Raw genomic sequence first — 20,367 nt, 5'->3', positions numbered from 1 at the left:
TAATTTAACCACTCACCCATAGTCTAGTAGACTCTAGTGTCTCTTCTGTAATGTGACATTTTTGTTCCTTCACCTCAAAAGCTGTAGTGAGCCATTCATGCTCTCTTCATTTTTCCCTTGTTTGTTTGTTTTGTTTGTTTATTTGGGTTTTTTTTTTCCTGAGGCAATTGGGGTTAAGTGACTTGCCCAGGGTCACACAGCCAGAAAGTGTTAAGTGTTTGAGGCCAGATTTGAACTCAGGTCCTCCTGATTTCAGGGCTGGTGCTCTATCCACTGTGCCACCCAGATGCCCCTCACTTCCCCCTTATGACCAGTGGTATGTGTTGGGGGTCGTTGAACAGGGGCCAGTTTGTGTCCAGGGTTAGCTAGGAGAATTGTCCAGAGAACATACCGACACGAGCGGACCTTCTCATGATTCTCAGTGTCAGTTATCTTACTCTGATTCCCTCAGCTGCTCTGTCTTAAAATACCAGCACCCCTGCCCTGACCCTGGATCCCTTCTCTTAGTCCTATCCCCATGGCCCCAGGTGATGCTCTTCTCCGCCTGTTTGTTCCTCTTTTCCCCGTTTCCACTCTCTTCTTTGACTTTTAAAAGGACCTGATGGCTGATTTGAAATCTGAGATCTCGGGAAACCTGGCGAAGCTGATCTTGGGCCTCATGATGCCTCCCGCTCACTATGACGCCAAGCAACTGAAGAAGGCCATGGAGGTGCCGTGCCGGGGAAGGGGAGGGGAAGCTTGGGCAGCCCTGGATGCAAGGGGGGGGGCAGTCAGAGGGCAACTTTTCTCACCCATCTGGCCCATCTGTGCCAGTGCCCAAATGTTTCATACCAGGAGGCCATAGGTGAGCAAGAGAAACAGTAGGTAGAAGGTGGCCAGGCCTGGAAAGAAATGTAGTAAGACCGAAATGATGACTGACCTGGCCTGGAATCCCTAGCCTGGGGGACACAAAAAAGGCTGGGGGGTAGCCCCGTTTGGTCTTGAGGTGGAAAGTCGGTCTTCCTAGTAATGGGAATAAAGTCATGGCTGAGCCCTGCCTTTCCCCGTGGGCTTCCAGGGAGCTGGCACTGATGAACAGGCTCTGATTGAAATCCTGGCCACTCGGAACAACCAAGAAATTCAGGCCATCAATGAAGCTTATCAAGAAGGTAAGAGGACAAGTCATTAAAGGGAGAGAGCCATGGCAGGTTCTGGGTTGAGGGTGGGAACAGTGGAAGGAGGGGAAAGCTGGTGTGAGAGAGCCTTTGGGAAGACGCCAGGGCACCCTGATCGCCTTCCTTTGGGTTTTACAGGTGAAGGCCTGGACTTCTCTCTCTCTCTTTTTTAATTGAAACTTTTTTTTTTTTTCAAAACATATGCATGGATAATTTTTCAACATTAACCCTTGCTAAACCTTATGTCCCAATTTTTGCCCCTTTTCCCCCTAGCCCTTCCCCTGGATGGCTAGTAATCCAATATATGTTAAACATGGTAAAAAAAAATATCTAAATCCAATATAGGCATATGTATTTATACAATAATCTTGCTGCCCAAGAAAAACCAGATCAAAAGGAAAAAATGAGGAAGAAAATAGAATTCAGGCAAACAACCACAAAAGAAGTGAAAATGTTATGTAGTGACCCAGACTCAGTTCCCACAGACCTCTCTCTAGATGTAGATGGCTCTCTTCATCATATCATTGGAACTGGCCTGGACTTCTCCAACTTAGTTTGCCTGGCAGTGCTCAGCCCCATGTGCGTCACATTTCTCTCTTTTCAGACTACCATAAATCTCTGGAGGATGACTTGACTTCTGACACATCTGGCCACCTGAAGAGGATCCTTGTATCCCTAGCAACGGTAAGATCAGGAGGTAGTACCAGATGTCCCTATTTGCGTAAATCAATGAGTGATAATCATTTATTAAGCATCTGTTATGTGCCAAGCACCGTGCTAAGTGCTGGGAATACAAATAAAATCAAGCCAGAAAGTTCTTTCTTATAGGACATAAAAGGAGAGCTAGACTAAAGGGCAGGGGTAAAGGGGGCATATGAACAGCCTGATTCCAGTATAGGATCACAGAACCCAGGATGGCAGAGACAGGAGTTTGATTTCTGTTGAAAGGAAGAGAAAGGGGCAACTAAGTGACACAGTGGAAAGTGGTGGCCCCAGGACCTGAATTCAAATTGAAGAAAGGAAGGAAGGAAGAAAGGAAGGAAAGAATGAAGGGAAGGAAGAAAGGAAGGAAAGAATGAAGGGAAGGAAGAAAGGAAGGAAGGAAGGGGAAGGGAAAGAAGAAAAGATGAAGGGAGGGAAAAAAACAAAGAGAATGGCTAAGGGCATCCTGGGCAAGTCCCTTACCCCTATTTGTCTCAGTTTCCTCATCTGTAAAATGAGTTGGAGAAGGAAATGGCAAACCAGTCTGATATCTCTGCCTGAAAATCCCAAGTGAGATCATGAAGAGTCAAATACAACTGAAAAATAATTGAAGAACAATATTGTATAACTTGCTCTCTTGATTCTACTCACTTCATTATGGATCAATTCAAACAAATCTTCATAGGCTTCTATGAAACCATCCCCTATATATTTCTTACAGCACAATAGTAGTCTATCACAGTTACATAGCATAATTTATTCCCTCAGGAGATGGGTAAATGCTTAGTGTCTAGTTCTCTGACATTACAAAAAGAGCATCTATAGAATTTTTTGCACCTATTGTTCTTTTCTTCTTTGATCTCTTTAGAGGTGTGGGCCTAGTAGTGATATTTGTAGATCAAAGAACATGCACAGGTCAGTGGTTTGGGGGCATAGTTCAAATCATTCTTTAAACTGTTGTACAAATTCACAGATCCTCTAACTGTGCATCAATATACCTGTTTTCCTCTAATTCCACCCACATTTATCATTTTTTTGGTCAACTTTGCCAATCTAACGGGTATGAAGGAGTTGATTTAATTGTGTTTCTCTAGTTTCAGTGATTTAGAACATTTTTCATATGGCTATGGATTTCTCCTTTTCAAAAATGCCCCAAAAGAGTACTCTCCACAAATACCTGATAAGCCCCTTTACAAAATACATTTCTGAGAAGAGAATTTATCAATTATTAACAGAAAGAAGTACACCCTTTAACTTTGGCATTGGACACCAACCTTGACTGCTGGTTTGTTGTTTTTTATTTATCAATATCTTTTGTTTTCATGTCACTTTCATTTCCTCATATATTCCTTCTCTCACCCCCTTCCTACTCATTAGGACATCACCTTAACACAGAATAAAAAAGGAAGAGGAAGGAAAAGCAGTTCAGCAAGACTAGCGCCCAACACATCACTCAAATATGACCAAAACCTGGGCACTCACAGCCTACTACTCACACCCATACCCAAAAAACTGGCCCATTTTGCAACATCAAATGGAAGGTTGTATCTGAAAGAAGAGCAGAAGTCGAATTGAGAGTATAGAAAAGATTAAAGTCAGGTCATGCAATAGAGAAAGATAAATTATTTCAAATCCTGTACCTCTCAATCACACATCAATCAAATGTGACAGTACTGGATTTACAATGCTGTACACTCAGTATCCATTTTCTGAAAAAAAAAAAAGGGGCGGGGGGAATGGGAGTGCATTTCTCATTTTTCCTTCCACATCCCTGTTGCTGTTACTTCCACGGCTGTTGTATTTGGCCTGGATTTTTTGTTGTCCCTTAGAGCTGTCTATACAGCTTCATGGAAGAGTAAGTGGGATGATGGATAAAGCACTGGACTCAGAATCAAGAAGACTCATCTTTCTGAGTTCAAATCCTGCCTCAGATAATATGCCTCAGTTTCCTTATCTGTAAAATGAGTAAAATAAGAAAAGGGCAAACCACTTTAGTATCTTTGCCAAGAAAACCCCAAATGTTGCCACAAAGTTGGAGGCAGCTAAAAAACATTCACTAAGCTTTTTTTTTTTTTTTTTTAATTTAATAGCCTTTTATTTACAGGATATATACATGGGTAACTTTACAGCATTAACAATTGCCAAACCTCTTGTTCCAATTTTTCACCTCTTACTCCCCCACCCCCTCCCCTAAATGGCAGGATGACCAGTTAGATGTTAAATATATTAAAATATAACTTAGATACACAATAAGTATACATGACCAAAACATTATTTTGCTGTACAAAAAGAATCAGACTCTGAATTATTGTACAATTAGCTTGTGAAGGAAATCAAAAATGCAGGTGTGCATAAATATAGGGATTGGGAATTCAATGTAATGGTTTTTAGTCATCTCCCAGAGTTCTTTTTCTGGGTATAGCTAGTTCAGTTCATTACTGCTCCATTAGAAATGATTTGGTTGATCTCGTTGCTGAGGATGGCCTGATCCATCAGAACTGGTCATCATCTAGTATTGTTGTTGAAGTATATAATGATCTCCTGGTCCTGCTCATTTCACTCAGCATCAGTTCGACATTCACTAAGCTTTTGTCACTTTCTATCACCTTCAGGATCAAATGAAAAGTCCTTTGTCATTTAAAGTTCATTGCAACCCAGCCCCTTCCTCTCCTTCCTGTCTTATCCTTCAGTCCCCTTTGATCCAGCACACTAACTCTCACAGTGAGTTTCTTCAGTGCCCCCAAGCTGTTAGTACAATCCACTCTAAAATAATCTTCCATATCTCCCTCAAAAGACTGAATTCCTTGAAGGAAGGAAGTTTGCCTTAAACTCACTTAAATGCCAGGCACAAAATGAAGGTTTAATAAAATGGTGTTGACCAAACTGGATGTTTTATAAATATGTTTATATTGATGAGTCTTTTGCTGTCTTCTGCTTTCGTGAGTTTATACTTCCAGTAATAAGATCTCTGGGTTAAAGCATAAACAAGTTACCTTTTCTTTTTGTCATCAGGATAAAGTAACTTGCTTCAGGTCACAGTTGAGGCTGAATTTGAACTCAAGTTCTGTAGACTCCAGAGCTAGTGGTCTTGTCTACCATGTCACCTGGCTGCCCTATAAGTTAGTTTTTCTTGCAAAATGCCAAATGATTTCCCAGAACCATCAAATCAATTTACAGCTTCACCAGCTTTGAATTCATATGCATGTCTCCTTACTTAGCCCTTCCAACAACGAAATCTCCTATTCTTTAACAGTTTTGCTAGCCTAATGATTGTGAAGTGAACCATTTACAGAGGAGGAAACTGAGGTCCAGAATGATTATGTGCTAATTGCTACCTGGGTCACTTTGAGTAAGTCAGGCAAGAACTGAACTCAGATCCAAGTGTGATCACACACTTTCAAGGTATTTCCCCTTCCTAACAGTCTCTATCAATGTTCACTTGAAGTTAGCAAGAAAAACTTCCTGGAAGAGATAGAATCAGCGATGGGCCTTGATTTAAAAAGTATTTTGTCCAGTTTCATGTCCTTCCTCATAATAAACAGTGAGCTGGGGTAGGATCAGAGACTCTCATATCTCTCCTTCCTCTTGTTTAACAAAGGGTTTATCACTCTTCACTTACTACATTTTTGGTAATTAATCAAAATTCTTTGCTGTGTCCACTACAGGGGAATCGTGATGAGGGACCTGAAAATTCAGATCAGGCTCGAGAGGATGCCCAGGTGAGACTTCTTGAAACTTCTTCTGGAATATTTTAGGGGGCTACTGGTCTGATTTAAAGTTCTCTCCCTGGGAAGTGGCCATCTTAACCCCAGGGAAATAGCATTTCCTCCTTAGGGAAAAAAACCCCATCCAGAGAAACAAGTCCATTTTAAAGAAAGGAAGAAAGGGGAGAGCTGGAAACTCCTGTGGTGTGGTATGGGCTGGTAGCCAGGTGTGTCCTGGGTAGTCCTGAGTTTCCTCAGTTGCAAATTAGAAACAGTGACTAGGCAAATAGGGAGGTTGGACGCCCTCCCTTAGAAAGAGGTGGACTTGGGGGCACACTGGGGTCTCCTGGCTGCTTTGCTGTGATGGCATTGCTTGGTTTGGCTGTCTCTGGGGCTGGGATGCTTCCTTCCCAAAGCTAGAACCATCTGTTCTTTGTTCAAGAGCTCCTTTTTGCTGCTTTTAGAACTAGTGGGAGATCCTGGTGAGATTCAGGGCAGTCTGCTTCTGCTAAGAAAGCCTGCCAGCTCTTAATTACTATCTTAACAGGGTGCTTTGGTTCTCCTTCTCATACACTCTCTCTCACACACATCTGTATATCTTGCAGATACTTATGAAATTAAGCACCAATTATCTCCCACGTCCCCACAAAACAAGAGGGGAATGAGAATTGGAGAGTCTCACCTAATTAATGGAGAATTCTCCCCATCACTTATGCCCCCTATCCCACCCCAAATACCTCTCAAAATGCAGAGTAGAGTCAAAGTATATGATCAGATTTCCAGAATTATAAACAATACTGTCATCTATAAGCACAGAATGGAAAGAAAACTGGAGTCAGATCGGGTTCCAGTCCAGACTATAATTACTGCATAAAACTAGTTGTGTGATCTTGGTAAATTTCTTTCCCCTTTCTGCATCTTTTAGAAGAAAAGAGGGATAATTTGATAATATGTTCTAAGGGGTCTTCCAGCTCTGACATTCCATCTCCTAAGGACTTAAGACCTGCTCTGATTTTCTTCCCTAAAGCAATGTCATCAGATTCAAACAAAAACCATACATAAAGAGCCACTGAACCATGTGAAAGGATCCCTGCAAGCCAAATACTGACTTAGAAAACCTCATATTAGCATGACATATGTTCTATAATGTTTTTATTTATCTTGTTAAATGTTTCCCCAGTTATATTTTAATCTGATTCAGGCAACACTTGGGAGTATTGCACATGTTTGCCTTAAAGCACTAAAATATATTTTATATTTAAAGACCAAAAGCCAGAGAAATGGATAATCGCCTTTTGCCTCTGCTATCTCAAAGATCTCATTCTGTATCTTCTTGTTCCCTATTCACCTAACTGGCAATTTTTCAAATGGAGAAGTGCTAAAAAGTATGTGGCAAAACTGAATTTAAGAAAATGGGAAGTTAGCTATGTTTTGATTTTTCTCTTCTGACCCTGGGTTTTTATGAGTAGAGCCAGTGGGATTTTTTTAAACCGCTACCTGTCTCTTAGATTCCATTTTTAGGTTAATAATTAACCTCATGAGCTCTTTTAAATTCAAATGTTCCTGGAAAGAGGGAAAGACGTCACTGGAATGTCAGAACTGAAAAGGACTTTTAACAAACAGTCCAATCCCCTATTTCACCAATTGTGAAACTGTAGTCTGAAAAGGAGAAATAATTTACCCAAAGTCACACAGGGCTTTAGGGGTGGAACTCGGACCAGAGCCAGGTCCTGACTCTCAGGCAAGGATTCTTTTGATAACACCAAACTGAATGTGGTCATTTACCTTTTCTTTTGTATCTGGAAAGTTGGACAATCTGAAGTGACAGTTAGGGAGGGGGAAATGGCACCTGGGAGTCCTAGAAAACTCCTTTTGCCCAGGGCTGGTCCCATCTAGAAAGGGTGAGCACTGGTAAATCATACTAATAGCTGGCGTTTGTAGAGCACTTTTAAGCTTTGTGAAGTGCTTTACAAATATCAGTTTTGATCCTCACAACAACCCCGGGAGGCAGGTGCGATGATTATCCCCATTTTACAGTGGAGGAAAGAGAGCTGATGGAAGCTGCCCAGGATCACCCAGCTAGTAAGTGTCTGGAGCTGGACTTGATCTGAGGCTATACGGGAGCTCAGTTTTCTTGACTCCAGCACTCTGTCCATATATCACCTAGATTCCTGGTAATGCAAAATTGTGCATTTTTGATAAAGTTTTAACATATGTCCTGTGGATCAAGGATGTGCTACTAAATGTTCAACAGGTGGCTCTCTGGTAGAAAAAGATACTGGATAGCACATTATTAAATTTAATTGCCAATTTCCAAAGTGTGATTGTTGATGCTAAAAATTTAACAATAAACTCCAGCAATTAGCCCATTAAAAAAAAAAAAAAAAAAAAAGGTTGTAATTGTCTCATTCCTCCTAGCTCTCTCAGTCTGTGGCACCTCCCCCAAGCCATTCCTACTGCAGGTTTCCTAATTAGGCTTTTGAATCCTGGCTGGATCTTCCCACTTCCATTCCAATGAGGCCCTCCCTCCCTGCCCTAAATACAGCCTGCAATTCCTGCTTTGGTCAGCAGAGGGAGCGCAACTGACAGATTTTCTAGCTCACTGCGGCTTTTTAGAGAGAAAGAGAGAGAAACCGGGGTATCATTGAAGGGAGGCTTGACTGAGGTCGGCTCCTCATCCACGTCTTGCCCAGTCCATCCCCCACAGCCGTTTTGGGAGCGGGGGGATCATGTAGACCTCCGGACTCACCAGCCTTTGAAGGGAGATCCCTGGATCCTAGGTAGAATCAGGAAACAAAGAATGTCACAACTGGAAAGGACTTTAGAGAACATCCAATCCACCCCCTCGTTTTTCAGTTGAGACCTAGAGAAAGTGACTTTGTCCACAGTCAAACAGGGAGTTAGTGACAGGTGGGATTGGAAACCTGAGTCTTTTAAAGGTGAAAAAATATTTCTGAATGCAGAAATTTCTCGATAGCATTTTTGAAGTTTGTGGAAAAGAGATGCTTTCAACTTGAAATGTCTCAAAGTGGGAATAAAAGTTCTGGGGAGGGAGAAGGTTCTAACAAAACAATCATCTATAACAAAAAGTTACTATTAGTCTCATTGGTATGGTTGCCATACACATCTGAAAAACAATAAAAATAAATTTAAATATAGATAGATTGATATTAATTTAAATATATGTTATATATTGTATATATTTGCATACCTATACATATGTATTATATATGTATGTGTGTGTTGTAGATGTATATTTACATTATATTATGTGTGTATATATATACATTCAAATATGTATATTTAATCTTATTTTTAGTTATATTTTAGGTGTATCTGCAATATATATATTTAAATATGTGTATCTATAATTTAAATTTCTTTTTATTATAGTTATATTTACAATTCATACATATATGTGTATATATATACACATACACAAATGCAACACATGATATATATATATATATACAGTTAAATATGTCTATATATATTCAAATTTATTTTTATTCATTGTATTTCAGGTGTGTATGATAATTGTACTGATGAGACTAGTTGTAACCTATAGTACATATCAAGCATATTTTTATATATCCTAACAGTGATTAACCTTGTAAACTTATCCTCTGTAACATCTGGCATCAGTGGAGAAACTTTTGTATTTAGTTTGTATTTGTATTTTGTCACATTTTAGCCTTAGAATGAATCTGAAAAAGGCACTGGACTTGGAATCAGGAGACAAATTCAAATCCCAGCTCTAGCTTTTATATTTTGTGTGAGCTTTCAGCTTCTTGATCTGTTAAATGAGAGCATTAATAATTGCACTATTGCTTTTCACAAGAAAGCATATCTACTTTAGTGTTTCTTTCCATTTATTGATGGGAAAACTGGGGTCCATAAACAAATGTGATTTGCCCAAAATAATCTAGTGAGCTAGTGGTGGAACTAGGACTAGAAACCACACCTATTGATTTCCACTGTATTTTAAGATGATATCTCAGGTCCTTTCTAGTTTTAACATTTTTTGAGTCTGAGCCAAAAGATCAGAGGCTACTGGGCTCTTTTCTTCATTTATGTGATTACATTGTCCTTGTAAGACCCTCTTCCCAAACATTACTGTACCTCCTACCCCACCCCTCCATCCCAAATTGGGTCTTTTCAGACCTTACTCTTACTTTGCCTTCCCCTCTTTCCCTTTTCCCGGCTCTCAGGTGATTGCAGAAATCTTGGTGAGTTCTGAATTTTATTATGATTTTTAATACCCCATATGAATGATTTCTGGCTTAGATTGCTTGCGTGTGCTGAACCAACTGGGGAATGTAATTTGGGGTTTGAGGCTTCCCTAAGGTGTTCTCTCTCCTTCTCTCTCAGTCTGTCTCTCATTAGTCATTCTCCCCATCACCTGTGCCCCCTATCCCATTCCCCAAATACGTCTTGAAGTGTATTTGGGGAGAAACAGAGGGGAAAACAGTGGGCAGAAAAGCCACCTTTAAACACAGGTCATTGGGACTCATGGCTGAAAGCTGCCTATTTGATGCTCCTGTATGGGCCAGTTCATCACTTCTCCCCAGGAAACTTCAGTTCCTGAATGGGAATGGAAAGCAGATACCAAGTTTTCCAAAGGGGCAGTTTTCCAACTGCCACAAATTGGGAAAGAACAGGCTATCCCTCCCAAACAGGCCCTACCCATTACACCCATAGAGACATAGCCCTTGGACAAGAAGATTTGAGTATTGAACATAAGCAGTAATAATTTCTCCCCGTTTTCCTTCCATTATCCCAATCCTACCTGTGTTTTCCTTTGTCCCAACTTTGCAGGAAATAGCAGATACAACGAGCAGTGGTGACAAACCTTCTCTGGAGACACGTTTCATGAGTATTTTATGTTCTCGGAGTTACCAGCACCTCCGGAGAGGTTAGTGTTCCACTGTGAGGAAAGCAGAAGCACACATGGGAAGAGAGGAAAGAAAAAGACATTTGGTGACATTTTCATGTGGCCCAACCCCCCCCTTCCCCCCCTCATTGATTTTAGGTCACTTTAATAGATTATTAGCATCCAAGACAAGGGAAGAAATAATTCTATTCTCACTGCTCTGCTCATACCACATACTAAGAATTTTAGGAGGAACATTGATAAGTTGTGGGTTTTTTTTTTCACCTAATAGTATTGCTTTCCTGGTCAAAACACTTAGGAACTATTAAAAAAAAAACCTCTTAGGAACTCTTGTCTTTTGATGGTGCCCTAATCTTGGGGGGAAGGGGGGGGGAAGTATTCTGGATGTTTGAGGAGCTTGGGAAGGGGAGGGATCAGGGAATTAAAGGGTGGGAAGTTCCCTTTTCTATTGATCTTAGGACTCACTCCCTCTCCTGGGCTTTCCTGGCTTCTAGTTTTCCAGGAATTCATCAAGATGACTAATCATGATGTGGAGCACACCATTAAGAAAGAGATGTCTGGTGACGTGCAGGATGCCTTGGTGGCTATAGGTCAGTGGCCGGAGGTGGGAAGGAATTGTGGGATACAATCCATGAAATTCTGCCCACTTGGTCTGAAAGTTAATGAGGATTGTCTTTTTAATCTATGGGAACTTGAGGGGAAAAGTTGGTGCTTGTCTACTTGTCTGTAGTGAATTAGGAGAAACAAAGGAGAATGGAAACGTTATTTACAAATACCCAATTCTACTCTACACTCCCTTCCTCCCAGCCCCCCCTTATCCAACTCGTTCTTGAATTATGTGAGCACCATTATATATCCCACCATTGAGTGGGAAAGACAGAGTGAAGAGAATAATTGTTGTTGAATACCAGGACAAGAAGAGTCAAGATGAAACTTTCTCTTTCATTTTTCATTCCCTTATCTGCTGTTCTCTAACACAAACACCAAGTGAGATCAATTAAGTGATTGCTCAATAAGCATTTATTAAACACCTACTATGTGCCAGGCAAGATTTGTATTCATATCCAACTTGCCTTTTAAGTTTTCCTGTGTATTGCATGGGACATTGAGCTGGGGCCTACTCTGGGGCCAAAACTAGTAATCCCAAGACTCAGTGAAGTTGCTAAGCCTTCGGAATGGGGCACAGAGCTGGTTTCTGAGCTCCTTTTATACTCTGCTTTCCTGATATTCAGTCCATTCTTCCTTTTAAGCCGTCTTTGGGGAAATACTTTGAAGCTATTTCCAGCCAAGCTGTTGTGAGCCCCAATGAAATTCCTGTTTATATTTGTAGACTCTACTGCTCCTACCCCCATGGACCAGCTGTCCCTATAAGTGGAGCAGGGGGTCATTTATGTATCAGACTTTGAGGAGAATCAGAAATGCCCTACCCACCCTGCATCAAAATGTCTTCCCGACTGTGTATCAGTGCCAAAATTTTTACCACTAGAATTTAATCCTTTTGCATCTTAAAGGATATATGGTGTTCTTGCCCCCCACTAGAAAGCAGATGTCCCTGGACTCAAGCCACTTTAATTATCAGCTAACTACTTAGAAAAGATTAGTTGACAGTCAGCTGAGATCAAAATCCCCGTGAATGGGAGGGGCAGACATAGGACAGATGCCGTGGAAAGAATCACTGTAAGGGATGATGTCAGTGCCAGAAACCAATTTTGCTGGCACTCAGTCATTGTTAGGGTTGGCACTGGATAACAGCCCCAGGTTTGTGTGGAGATAATAAGAGAAGCTATCTTCTAACTACATTTCCTTTTTTCTCCTTAGTCCAGAGTGTCAAAAACAAGCCCCTCTTCTTTGCTGATAAGCTGTACAAGTCCATGAAGGTAAACCTTTCTCTCCCTTTGGGATAGTCTAGAGCCAGCCACCAAAAGGCAGCCCAGACCTTTTTCATTCCCTGCTCTCCCACACACTGAGTCTCCTGTTCATAAAGATGCTGAAAACACTGGGAGGTGTCCTTATGTAAGAAGGAAAAAAAACATGTCATGTCTCCTTCCAGAGGGATTACAAACTCAAAATGTTTTTTTTTAAAGTCGGTATGAGAACATTTCCTGGAAAATTTTAGAGACAGGTAGAGAACTCAGAGATAGCTTAGGGAATAACCTCAAGGGGAACCTACCAACTTCTAATACCTGTAAACTTATACTTGACTTAAGTACTTAGGGCAGGCCCAGGTATAGTGATGCTGTTATCTTTTCTCTCCTACCCATTCTGTTTCTGATGTTTGATCCTTTTTGTAGAACTGCACACCCAGTTCTAGAGCTATCTATAACCACAAATAACCTCATTTACTTTACAAGTTTTCTGAGGCTTCGGGGTGTTCACTAATAATAAGGCAAGGTCCAAGTGCATGAGCTTCTTGGACAAAGTGTCCAATCTGTTAAAAATGGAGATTGTACCAGATGAACTTTATAGTCCAAAATACTGAAATCCTTGAAGACCTTTGTCCAAGTCTGTTCTCTGTGTTTCCCCAGCAATATCTAATGTTCTAGCTCCAAACAGCTCCATGTCCCAAGTGCTCATGGAAGCCAATTAATCTGTCCTATCTTGGGAAGGATTGGGAGATTGAGACATAATTTTCTCCCATGGGCTTGGCTGATGGGGGGTGAATGGGTATATGTATGTGAGTGTGGGTCCTTCCCTCACATCCTCTCTCTAAATTTCCATCCATATTTACTCTTTATCAGGGAGCAGGCACAGATGAGAAAACTCTCACAAGAATCATGGTCTCCAGGAGTGAGATTGACCTGCTCAACATTAGGCGGGAGTTCATTGAGAAATATGACAAATCACTTCACCATGTCATTGAGGTAAGGAAAAAGGAACTCCAGGCCCTATTGTAATCCAGGTGTCTCTTACCAAGGACTAGACCAGCATTAGACCTTAAGGGAAGTGCACGTGATTTGAGTTGGATTCCAATGACTTTTAAAAAAATTTTTTTCAGTAGGATTTTATTTTTCCAAATACACATAAAGATAGTTTTTAATGTTCATTTTTGTAAGACTTTGTGTTCCAAATTTTCCTCCCTTCCTCAGGACAGCAAGTAATCTGATAATAGATTAAAAGTGTGCAGTTTTTAAAACATATTTGCTCATGAGAGTAAAAGAGGAAAAAGCATGAAAAATAAAAACAAACAAAAAAGGTAGAAATACTATGCTTTGATCTACATTCAGGCCCCATAATTGTCTCTGGATGCAGATGGCATTTTCCATCCCAAGTCTATTGAAATTATCTTGAATCATGGCCCCAATGACTTTTTTATCCTTTCTCTCCATAGCTCCTCATATTTCCAGAGAGGCATATAAATTATTTTTGCTCTTGGGGAGGTATCCTCTGCATCGAAACATAAAAGAATGTGTACTCCAGGGGCAGAGGGGGCCTTTTTTTGTTTGTTTGTTTTTTTTATTTAATAGCCTTTTATTTACAGGATATATACATGGGTAATTTTACAGGATTAACAATTGCCAAACCTCTTGTTCCAATTTTTCACCTCTTACCCCCCCCCCACCCCCTCCCCTAGATGGCAGGATGACCAGTAGATGTTAAATATATTAAAATATAACTTAGATACACAATAAGTATACATGACCAAAACATTATTTTGCTGTACAAAAAGAATCAGACTCTGAATTATTGTACAATTAGCTTGTGAAGGAAATCAAAAATGCAGGTGTGCATAAATATAGGGATTGGGAATTCAATGTAATGGTTTTTAGTCATCTCCCAGAGTTCTTTTTCTGGGCATAGCTAGTTCAGTTCATTACTGCTCCATTAGAAATGATTTGGTTGATCTCGTTGCTGAGGATGGCCTGGTCCATCAGAACTGGTCATCATATAGTATTGTTGTTGAAGTATATAATGATCTCCTGGTCCTGCTCATTTCACTCAGCATCAGTTCGTGTAAGTCTCTCCAGGCCTTTCTGAAATCATCCTGTTGGTCATTTCTTACAGAACAGTAATATTCCATAATTTTCATATACCACAATTTATTCAGCCATTCTCCAACTGATGGACATCCATTCAGTTTCCAGTTTCTAGCCACTACAAAAAGGGCTGCCACAAACATTCGTGCACATACAGGTCCCTTTCCCTTCTTTATAATCTCTTTGGGATATAATCCCAGTAGTAAACACTGCTGGATCAAAGGGTATGCACAGTTTGATAACTTTTTGAGCATAGTTCCAAACTACTCTCCAAAATGGTTGGATTCGTTCACAACTCCACCAACAATGCATCAATGTCCCAGTTTTCCCACATCCCCTCCAACAATCATCATTATTTTTTCCTGTCATCTTAGCCAATCTGACCGGTGTGTAGTGGTATCTTAGAGTTGTCTTAATTTGCATTTCTCTGATTAATATGACTTGGAGCATCTTTTCATATGACTAGAAATAGTTTCAATTTCTTCATCTGAGAATTGTCTGTTCATATCCTTTGACCATTTTTCAATTGGAGAATGGCTTGATTTTTTATAAATTAGAGTTAATTCTCTATATATTTTGGAAATGAGGCCTTTATCAGAACCTTTGACTGTAAAAATATTTTCCCAGTTTATTGCTTCCCTTCTAATCTTGTCTGCATTAGTTGTGTTTGTGCAAAAACTTTTCAGTTTGGTATAATCGAAATTTTCTATTTTGTGATCAGTAATGATCTCTAGTTCTGCTTTGGTCATAAAGACCTTGAGGGGGCCTTTTTAAGGGGATGGTGGCCGCTACCCTGGGAGGTACCTGGGAAGGCTTTTTACTAGAAACGTATCTTTTCTTTCTTCTCTTAGAGTGACAACTCCGGGGACTACCTAAAGGCTTTGCTGGCCCTCTGTGGAGGAGAGGACTAGCTGGAAAGGGGAGAGCTGGTCCCCAATTGAAAGCTGCCCTGTTGGTTGTAGAGGTTGCTCTGGCTTCAGGGGCAACTTCCTTTGCTATCCAGCCTCACACTCGAGGAGACCACAGCCAGCACTGATCCCTGCGCAGCCGTGACAAATGGGAAGGGGAAGGGTGGTACACAAGGGTTAGGGAGGGAAGGGACTTGGGACTTATCTTCTGTGAATGCTGTAGGAGGAAAGGGTGACACCTCCAGAGAGGTACTTTACCCAGTGAAGTTACTCCTGTCCATGTACTCTAAAATGAATAAAATGTACACCGATTCTAGAATCTGAGTTACAAGGTATCTCCAAAAGACATCTCACCCAAAATGGAACAGGTGTTCCTCCTATGCTATCTGTACACGACTTTTGCTTCAAGACTTGAGAGTTGAGGAACTCATTGATTTTTTTAAGGCAGCCCATTCCTCTTTGGGGCAGTTTTAATTGTTATAAAGTCCCTTTATTTATTGGGTCAAAAATGGCTTCCCCTGTTTCCTCTCAATTGAATTTTAGTAACCCAGAATATTCACAGTATAGGAGATAAAGTCAGACACAGACCAAAGACAAGCTTCCCTTCCCGCTCTACCCAGCGCCCATAGCTTCTACTTCCCATTTAATTCTCTTGTTTCTGGCTTTCACACCATAGTCTCTCCCTACCTGATGCTGCTTAAAGTGCTTCCCTCCATGGGCTTTCCTGAAGGCATTTTAGCACAGTTCCCGGCACTCAAAAAAAAAAATCCTTGTTGGCTGACTGATGTTCAGGGTTTCTGAAGTATGTTCTGTTAGTTTTTAGTTCAACTAAACAAGTTCCAAAAAGGAAATTATATTTCCTATAATGCTGTTTCTGCTTCCTCTTATTTCTCTCAAAGTAGATGGAAATTTGGCTCTAATCTATTGTCTTTTTACTGATCCAGTACGGACACTCAACCTTATATACTTATGAATCAGTTGGTTCCCAGGCACTTGATCCATCACCAAGCATTTATTAAGTCTTACTCCTGCCAGGCTTTGTGCTCGGGATGAGGTGTACGAATACATAGAATACATCCCTGTTTTTAAGAGGCTTACATTCTAACTTCTACATTGTCTTGCATCTCAGAATGGGGTTGGGGTGGGGGAATAACAAATAGACATGCCATTCTTCTGAGCTTTTCAGGAAGTCCTGTGAAGAAAATGGGACAAAGATGGTGATTCCAACTTATAAATCAGAACATTGATACTGCAACAATTCTTTAACATATCACATTGCTTTATCATTTGTTAAGTGCTTACTATGGATCAGGCTTTATGTGAGGCCCTAGGAATAAAAAGAGAAGCAGGTGTTTGACTAGTAAATAGAATAGCATAGACGTGTATCCATCTAGCTCGTTCCTCTTGCATACACTGCTTCTGCTATTACCTGGAGAAATGCTAAAGAAATCCTAATATACTGAAGGGGAGGGCACAAAGGAAGAGAGCCAAATAAACCAGGCAGGATTTCCTGGGTGGTTTCAGCTCAAAATTGGCAGAGAGAACCTTGCATTCTGTATTTTTAAGCTTTTTTCATTGGAAATCTAAATAAACCCCACAGTGACACAGAAGGATGAGTCAGTTCAATAAACACGAACTGAATAAGTTCTCTATTCCCAGCCTTGTGGAGAGAGCAAGAAGTTCGAGCCATGACTTCTGCCCCCGGGGTGGGGCTGGGGGGTGGCATTTTATGATAGAGAAATGAAAGCATTGGGTAATAAAGTAACCTGTACTATGTATAGCTCACAAAGGACCAAAGTGCGTAATAAGGACCACAAATCAGTGAAATCTGTGTATACGAGGCTGGCAATAACTTTATTTCTATAGGATTTTACCAGCTTAGGGACACATGATACTTTTATCAAAAAGTAAATTATCTAGGGCAACTGGTAACATTCTCAGCAGCCAAGAAACAGGTTATGAGAAGCTAATCTTCTTTTCTTTGGTCACAAGGCTATTTAATCTCAAAGTTAGGATTAAACCCAGCTTTTCTGACTTCAGAATCAGCACTCTCATATATAATATTAATTACTGTGTACTCCAAGCTAAGGATAGTCAACAAGCATTTATTAAGCTCTTATCTAATACCAAACACTCTACTAAGTGATGGGGGATATAAAGAAAAGCAAAAATAACTCCCATCTTCACATGTCAGCTTATGAAGTGAGTTAGCATTCTATTAGGAGACTCCAATTATTTGTGGATACCAGATAAATGTTTTTTTTTTTTTTAAGTGATTGATAGGGGGAGGGCACCAAGCACTAAGGTAAAGAACAAAGACCATATGGAAAAGACTCTATACTGAGCAGAACCTTGACAGGAGCTAAAAGGGTTTCAAGCACTATGAGTGAGAAGAGCATTCCAGACACAAAAGAAGCATGCACAGAGGTGGAGTGTTGTGTATAGAGAACAGCAAATAGGCTACTTGGATTAGAATGTAGAATATGTGAGGAGAATCATTGTGTCATCACCCTGAAAAGACAAGCTGGAACTTATTGTGAAAGGTTTCCAATGCTAAACAAAGGAGTTTGTCTTTTATTTTATTAGGGGATCTATTAAAACCTGAGCAGGGCAAGTGACATGGTCAGACCTGTGTTTTGGGAAAATCCCGTTGGCAAGCTGGATGCAGGATGGATTGGAGAGGAGAAACTCTGGATGCAGAGAGACTAATTAGGAAGATATTGCAACAGTCCTGGAGGGAGGGGATGAGGGCCTGAAATAGTATTGCAATTGCATGAGTAAAAAGAATGGAACAGATGTTAGATTTGTTGAGCAGGTAAAATCAGAGCTTGGCATCTAATCAGATACAGGACCAGGAGTATGAGAAAGGAGTTGAGGAAGCTCCCCGGATTAAAAGGGATTTATTGTAGGCATTGAAAGAAAGGTGGATTTTTAATAGACACATGTCCCCAAAGGAGAGACACTATTATTAAACATGCCTTTTTCTTTCCTCCAAACTCTATCTTCCCATGATCTTATAGTACTGAATGAATCTCAGTAAAGAAAAGGTTCAAGGAGAAAGTGCAATCTAGGAGATAGAAAACAGATAGTAATCTAATTTTCCTCTAGGAAATATATTCTTCTCCCCTCTTAGCTCCTGTCCTCTTGGACATCCTCATCTTTTTGCAGGGAGGTTATAGATTCTTAATATTCTTAGAGTTGGAAGGAACTTTAGAAATCATCAAGTCCAATTCCCACTTGAAGAACTCCTAAGATAAGAACAAATGTCATTTATTCTCTACTTGAAGATGTCTAGTGAAAGGAAATACATCTTCTCAAGGCAATCCAAACCATTTTTAGATAACTTTCATTGTTGGGAAGTTGCTTCTAATACTTAAATGGCTCAGTGATTTTTAAAGTGTTGGTCTTTTTCCAGGTAAGCAGATTTCCACTCATCCACATATCTGCCCTTTTTGTTTGTCTCTTGCCCATACTCTATTAGGTTTACCAGAGCTCCTGTTTTTTCTCAACATGACGGCTATAATAGTGAAACTCATGAGCTGTCCCTCCCTTTTGACATGTACCAGCTCTTTTTTTTTTTTTTGGTCATACATTTCTCGGTTGTCACTCTTTATCCTGGTTCTTCAAGATTCCTTGTTTGTTATAAGTGGAACCACGTACAAACTCACTGTGTGCCTTTCTGCTTCTTTAATTTTTAATGCTTTGAAGGTTGAGGAACCATGACTTGTAGCCATAAAACACCAGTTAAAACCTGGTTTTAAAAAGATGAACCTGTGTTTAAAGGATTTTCTTAATTTCCCAAAAGTAATCCAGCCAACTCTCATTTAACTTTAGGCTCAATTCATTGTCCATTTACAAATGGACAGTACACTGTCTGTCCAAGAAATAGATACTGATAGATGTGATATATATATATATATATATATATATTAAACTTCAACACCTCTTCCGGGTTGTTGTATTGCCCTCCAACTATATGAAGTAATTTGTACAATAGCTCTTAGTCTTGCTTTTTCCCTTGTAGATGATTAGATAAGACTTTTATGAGAGGTTACAGATCTTTTGCAGAATGTTTTACAATGTTTTGGAACACCTTGATGAACCAGCATGCAATTTCTTCCCCATATTTACAGGAAATTGCTCTTCAACTTGGACTTTGAGTTATATCTCCTCCATGACAGTGGTTAATATCATTGGCAAGTATATATATCTTGTCTTATGCCTTATTTGGTCTTTGTGATCAGAGAGTCATTGAACTAAATTATCTCTTAGGGTTTGTTTTTTTTTTTTAGGAATCTTGAATATTGATGCTTGGACTCCTTGTTGGAAAAGTCTTTAAACAACCAAGTCAAAAACAATCAAATCAAAAAGCCCAGTGGAGTCTTGTATTTTTCTTAACCTTCCAGTTACTTGTCTGATGGCAAAGACTTGGTCAGCAATTTTTCATAATAGCACTTGGAAAAATTTGCATCTTCCCTACTAAAACCCTCATCAAGCATGACCTTGATGTTAATGTAGCTGACTCTTTTTTTGTTATTTAAAAAAAATTAGATAGCTTTTTATTTTCAAAATACATGCAAAGATAGTTTTCAAAACCTTGTGTTCCAATTTTTTCTTCTTCTCTTCCCCCTTCCCCCTCCACTAGACAACAAGTAAGTCAATATATATTAAACATTCTATACATATTTCCACATTTATCAAGCTGCACAAGAAAAATCAGATCAAAAAGGGAAAACATGAGAAAAAAAAAGCAAGCAAACAACAACAAAAAGGTGAAAATACTTTGTTGTGATCCACATTCAGTCCCCACAGTTCTTTTTCTGGATGCAGATGGCTCTTTCCATCACAAGTCTTGGTTTGAATCATCTCATTGTTGAAAAGCTGACTCTCTTAAAATTTTTATTTAGATAGCAAATTAGGCATGTTAATTCTTGATATTCTATCACATGGAGAGGTATTAATAAAGTTCAGTATTTTTTCCTCACATTTTGTTATTTTTGGTATACATTTCTTCCTTCTTTACAAACACAA

The 20,367-nt window shown here is 39.9% G+C and overlaps 1 protein-coding gene across 3 annotated transcripts in view; it reads left to right on the top strand.

Annotated features, from left to right (window-relative positions):
* ANXA6 (annexin A6) overlaps positions 1-16,141 on the top strand; it is a 67,667-nt gene extending 51,526 nt beyond the window's left edge. For 2 of the 3 annotated variants that reach the window (XM_003759184.4, XM_031953550.1), the window contains 10 exons: positions 596-709; positions 1,058-1,148; positions 1,759-1,838; positions 5,522-5,575; positions 9,772-9,789; positions 10,379-10,475; positions 10,949-11,044; positions 12,273-12,331; positions 13,193-13,315; positions 15,280-16,141. In XM_003759184.4, coding sequence (XP_003759232.1) covers positions 596-709; positions 1,058-1,148; positions 1,759-1,838; positions 5,522-5,575; positions 9,772-9,789; positions 10,379-10,475; positions 10,949-11,044; positions 12,273-12,331; positions 13,193-13,315; positions 15,280-15,339 — 792 coding nt within the window. In that variant the 3' untranslated portion in view covers positions 15,340-16,141. The remainder of the gene's footprint in view (positions 1-595; positions 710-1,057; positions 1,149-1,758; positions 1,839-5,521; positions 5,576-9,771; positions 9,790-10,378; positions 10,476-10,948; positions 11,045-12,272; positions 12,332-13,192; positions 13,316-15,279) is intronic. The other variant, XM_012540935.3, reaches the window with a different exon arrangement.
* The last annotated feature ends 4,226 nt before the right edge of the window (positions 16,142-20,367 follow it).

This window comes from Sarcophilus harrisii, chromosome 2, assembly GCF_902635505.1.
Source record: "Sarcophilus harrisii chromosome 2, mSarHar1.11, whole genome shotgun sequence".
Classification (NCBI taxonomy): Eukaryota; Metazoa; Chordata; class Mammalia; order Dasyuromorphia; family Dasyuridae; genus Sarcophilus; species Sarcophilus harrisii.
Note: the sequence above shows the minus strand (reverse complement) of the source record. Positions and strands in the feature narration are given on the sequence as shown.